The sequence below is a fragment of the Branchiostoma belcheri genome, unplaced genomic scaffold, assembly GCF_001625305.1.
Source record: "Branchiostoma belcheri isolate BF01 breed outbred unplaced genomic scaffold, Haploidv18h27 scaffold403, whole genome shotgun sequence".
Lineage (NCBI taxonomy): Eukaryota > Metazoa > Chordata > Leptocardii > Amphioxiformes > Branchiostomatidae > Branchiostoma > Branchiostoma belcheri.
In genome coordinates this window covers 60640-65689 of record NW_017804025.1, presented here as the reverse complement: position 1 = coordinate 65689, position 5050 = coordinate 60640, and the positions used below count along the sequence as shown (strand labels likewise).

Sequence of the window (5050 nt, the reverse complement as noted above, 5' to 3'; positions counted from 1 at the left end):
ATTTCCCTCGTGTCAAGAATGTGTTGAAGATGAGTATTATCTTCTAATGACTTGTCCTGCCTATACTACAGATAATCATATTTAATCCATATGATCACATGTAAAGCTAGTGAACCTTTCCCAAAGACAAACACGGAATTTTTCAATGTACTGAAGTCATACCTCCGACCCCATATCTTCGTACCTAGACCAATATATATGTAGTGCCTTACAAAAGAGAGAAAGTTCTGTAACAATCAAAAACGCGTAACGTACATCATGTCATACGCCGTTTACGTTCATATTTTTCTGTAGTAGTTCTTAGAATGTACTTTTTGACAACATTGTACACTGTACAACTTTCGAGCAATTAAGTTTATACGTTAATTCTAACAATAGTCTGTACTGGTCTGAAATAGTTCAGTCTGTACTTAGTCGGTTTCCTTCTATCGCAACTGATACTTTACAAACCTTCGGAAACGTCTTTTATATAGAATTTGATTTTCATGTGTGTGCTGTGTATGTATTTAGGTTTTGTTCCTCTACTGTCTAAGTAAGGACCAGTGAGTGTCTGAAACAAACAAATCATATATATATTATGATTACCTTTCCATCTCTGCAGCATTATCACTGGCTCCATCGTAGATGGTCAAAAAGTCATAACCGCCCTCAGTGTCGAAGCTGTCAAACGTGAGGCGAATGATGCTTCCCTCTGGTACAGTGATCGACCACTCACAGTTCTCATTGTCGCCATAGTTACCTGGATAGTTGGGTGACGTCACAGGGCCTCCAGAAGGAGCCGTCAGGTTCCCTCCACATCCGGTGACGCTGGTTACTGTGGAATGAGAAATAACATCATCAGGTGCAGGTAACGTCAATTCTATATATACGGTAAAGAAATAGAAGTAACTGACATTTTAGGGAATCAGCACACACAGTTTCAAGAGGGATCATCAATCCTATTTGTTCAAAGCAACCGTACAAACATGGCCGTAAAATTAGCAATTTTCAAAAGACAACCACTACAACTTTTTATTCATCTCTAACAAAAATTGTGAACACCTTGGACTTGTTAAAGCCGTTTTTAGCATACCAAAATTCAAATGGAAACACCGAGCCTTTTTTTACCACACTCGTAAACGTAAAGGGTGTTTTCACGGGGAAGCCCCCCCCCGCCCGCGTCGAAAGCGCGCTATTACAAAATTAGCGTGTTCTAGAGCATTGGCCCTTCGACTGGAAAACATCACAATCAAATAATACATATGGTATACGTATACATATTTGCTATCCAGTTTTTGAGGAACCGTCGCAAGGGCCTGTACGGCTACCATTCGGCGCCACAAGAAAACCTAAATATCATGAAAACCTCATCCATAGAATTTACTTGCTGTTGCCTAACGCTTCATGTTCCAACAATTCAAGAAGGCGCGCGCTGTGGCGATCCTCCGTGAAGTTTTATATATTTCAACAAAATCCCAAGCGTCAACGCCAGACCTACTGTGCAGACATTATAATTAGGCAACGGTTAATACAACGAGGGCGCGTCACAAGCATGCATAAAACATAAAAAGAGCTAAATCCATTACTGCTCCCGGGGCGTGTAAAGATACTGTGCTTCAAGTTCGAAGTTCATTTTAATTACACAAACACAATCATTGCATTCACATAAAGATCGGACTATCATGGTCGTGTCTAGTAACAAACACAGCCCCACCGTCTTACCGTGCCTGTACCTAATTAAGCGCGCCTGGAACAGGGCAAAATCAAGCAACAGTTGCGGTAATGCTTAGGTCACATTTGAAACGGCGCCCGTTCGGCATGTCCTCGGCGTAGACGCCGGCCGGCGTCATGACGCCGAGCGTGCGCCGTACTGTCAGGGTCACAATTAAATGTTCCTTTACGGCTCCCTGTCGGGGCCTGCTTGTGCTCCGGCCGGCGGCTCTCATTAATATTCATAAACTTTTGCGGCCGGTTTCTGTCAGGGACCCGTCCGGTGCCCGGTCAGTCGCCCGTCTTGACCCGTGCGGCGTGTGGTAGGGTGCCGACCGGCTCTTACAGTTCGGCCGGGCAGCTGTCAGGTCCCTGGCGGGTTCCTGGCGGGATCCCGACGGGTTCCTCTCGTGTTTTTGAGCAGGTACATATATAAGCGCTGCACTGCCTGCTACCGTTCACTTCAAGTAAAGAATACACGTCAAGTAAAGAGTAGACTGAAGTTGGCGATGCANCCCCCTCAGCTGATACCCGTCCATACAGGTGTACCTGACTGTCTGTCCTGATGTAAAGTTACTGTTGTTATCCCTGTTCCCATTGGTCGGCACACCGGGATCCCAGCATTGACCTGCAGTCCTGCCTGGAACAAAACAATGTAACGGTGTGGATTTTCTTTCTTTGCCATTTATCATATAATGATGTGTATATTTGCATTATTTCTATCTATTATTGTTCCACTTCCCATACATTACATAGATTAGAATCTATAAAAGTCCTATAGTACTAATCATGCCAATTAGCGTCATTTACATAATTTGCAATTTTTCGCATCTTCTGGATCCCAGAAACTAATCATTTACCGAAAATGAAAGAAAACTGCCACAAACACAGTTCATATTAACCAGCATACTAAATGATATCATTGACCTTGTTAAAGTGTATCCAAAGATCTTACTTATGTAGTTGAACTGGAACCCCTGACGGCTGACACTCCCATCAGATGTAAACCTCAGGAACAGCGTGTTGGATGTGCTGATGATGGGGCTAATGTGTGGTTGGTCACCGGTTAACCTAGAAGTTATGTAATAATAATAAGGAAAATTAATATTTGACGCACAAACTACTGTAGAGTCGATTCCGCGTCACCGAGTGGGTTTTTTCTCCATGTTTCTAATACGTTTGAATTATTTAGAAGAAAAGAATACCCTAGTAACAAAAGTTCTAAATTTTTCAAAAATTTGAAAATGCAAATTTGAATATATTTGAATTCATTTATATATTTCTGAAACATTTTGAAAGTGACTGTACAAAGATCTCTTTATTTAGAATAAATTTGAACTACCCATTTGTTTCTTTCACTATTCGAAATATTTAGAACTATTTCAAACAAATGAAAAATGGTAGATGTGGGTAATTGCCCCCATAAAAGTAGGTGCTAATCCTACTCTTCTGTATTCTTCTGTATATTTTTAGATTTCACTGTTGGACACTGATGGCTCTTTGTTGTAAGGCATCAATGCCTGACACCCAGGCAGTCTGCCCTGTACTTCACAGGGATGTGTGAATTACTTCCTTCCCATCCCACTGACCTATTTACAAAATGTTAGAAATAATTCGAAATAATGGTAAAAAATGGTAGAGTGCTGTTAGAAATATTTAGAAACTATTGGAAATGTCATATTCCACATCAGGAATATTTCAAACGTTTTAGAAAACCAGGGAATTATTTAGAATATTGACAAGATGTTAAAAATATTTCCAAATAATGAAATTTCTTAGACAAACAATTACAAAGAATTCAAAACATTTCTAAATAATGACAATAACAACCCACTCGGTGACGCGGAATTGACTCTAATATTCCGAGCTTTTGGGGCTGTTTTTTTTTGTTATGCAGAACAAATTCAAACGTTTATAGTAGCTTGAATACCCCATGTTGATTGGTCACCATTTTTACCTCGTGTAGTTTTGAATCCTGAAACACAGAATGTATAACTTAAATCCTTATCATGGGTCGTTTTATCTGCCTAAAACTTGTAGTGCCATGAAGATGTTTGTTTTTAACCTGACTGATACCTGTGGTGTCAGATGGCGTAACGCTTTTAAGTTACAAAGCTAAAAATCAGTTCACAAAGGTCACAATAAAAAAGGTCGCTATAATGATGATGATACCAGTTACAAGAGATAATTTCCCTCGTGTCAAGAATGTGTTGAAGATGAGTATTATCTTCTAATGACTTGTCCTGCCTATACTACAGATAATCATATTTAATCCATATGATCACATGTAAAGCTAGTGAACCTTTCCCAAAGACAAACACGGAATTTTTCAATGTACTGAAGTCATACCTCCGACCCCATATCTTCGTACCTAGACCAATATATATGTAGTGCCTTACAAAAGAGAGAAAGTTCTGTAACAATCAAAAACGCGTAACGTACATCATGTCATACGCCGTTTACGTTCATATTTTTCTGTAGTAGTTCTTAGAATGTACTTTTTGACAATATTGTACACTGTACAACTTTCGAGCAATTAAGTTTATACGTTAATTCTAACTATAGTCTGTACTGGTCTGAAATAGTTCAGTCTGTACTTAGTCGGTTTCCTTCTATCGCAACTGATACTTTACAAACCTCCGGAAACGTCTTTTATATAGAATTTGATTTTCATGTGTGTGCTGTGTATGTATTTAGGTTTTGTTCCTCTACTGTCTAAGTAAGGACCAGTGAGTGTCTGAAACAAACAAATCATATATATATTATGATTACCTTTCCATCTCTGCAGCATTATCACTGGCTCCATCGTAGATGGTCAAAAAGTCATAACCGCCCTCAGTGTCGAAGCTGTCAAACGTGAGGCGAATGATGCTTCCCTCTGGTACAGTGATCGACCACTCACAGTTCTCATTGTCGCCATAGTTACCTGGATAGTTGGGTGACGTCACAGGGCCTCCAGAAGGAGCCGTCAGGTTCCCTCCACATCCGGTGACGCTGGTTACTGTGGAATGAGAAATAACATCATCAGGTGCAGGTAACGTCAATTCTATATATACGGTAAAGAAATAGAAGTAACTGACATTTTAGGGAATCAGCACACACAGTTTCAAGAGGGATCATCAATCCTATTTGTTCAAAGCAACCGTACAAACATGGCCGTAAAATTAGCAATTTTCAAAAGACAACCACTACAACTTTTTATTCATCTCTAACAAAAATTGTGAACACCTTGGACTTGTTAAAGCCGTTTTTAGCATACCAAAATTCAAATGGAAACACCGAGCCTTTTTTACCACACTCGTAAACGTAAAGGGTGTTTTCACGGGGAAGCCCCCCCCGCCCGTGTCAAAAGCGCGCTATT

General features: G+C 40.1%; 1 protein-coding gene and 1 pseudogene across 1 annotated transcript in view; both read right to left on the bottom strand.

Moving 5' to 3' along the window:
* The window catches only part of LOC109477670 (deleted in malignant brain tumors 1 protein-like), a gene marked incomplete at its 3' end in the record, with an annotated part of 13904 nt that extends 13730 nt beyond the window's left edge, over positions 1-174 (bottom strand). Inside the window, exon 1 of the mRNA XM_019779008.1 lies at positions 163-174. Coding sequence (XP_019634567.1) covers positions 163-174 — 12 coding nt within the window. The remainder of the gene's footprint in view (positions 1-162) is intronic.
* A 407-nt stretch (positions 175-581) lies between these two features.
* Positions 582-5050, bottom strand: part of LOC109477669 — a 39170-nt pseudogene continuing 34701 nt past the window's right edge.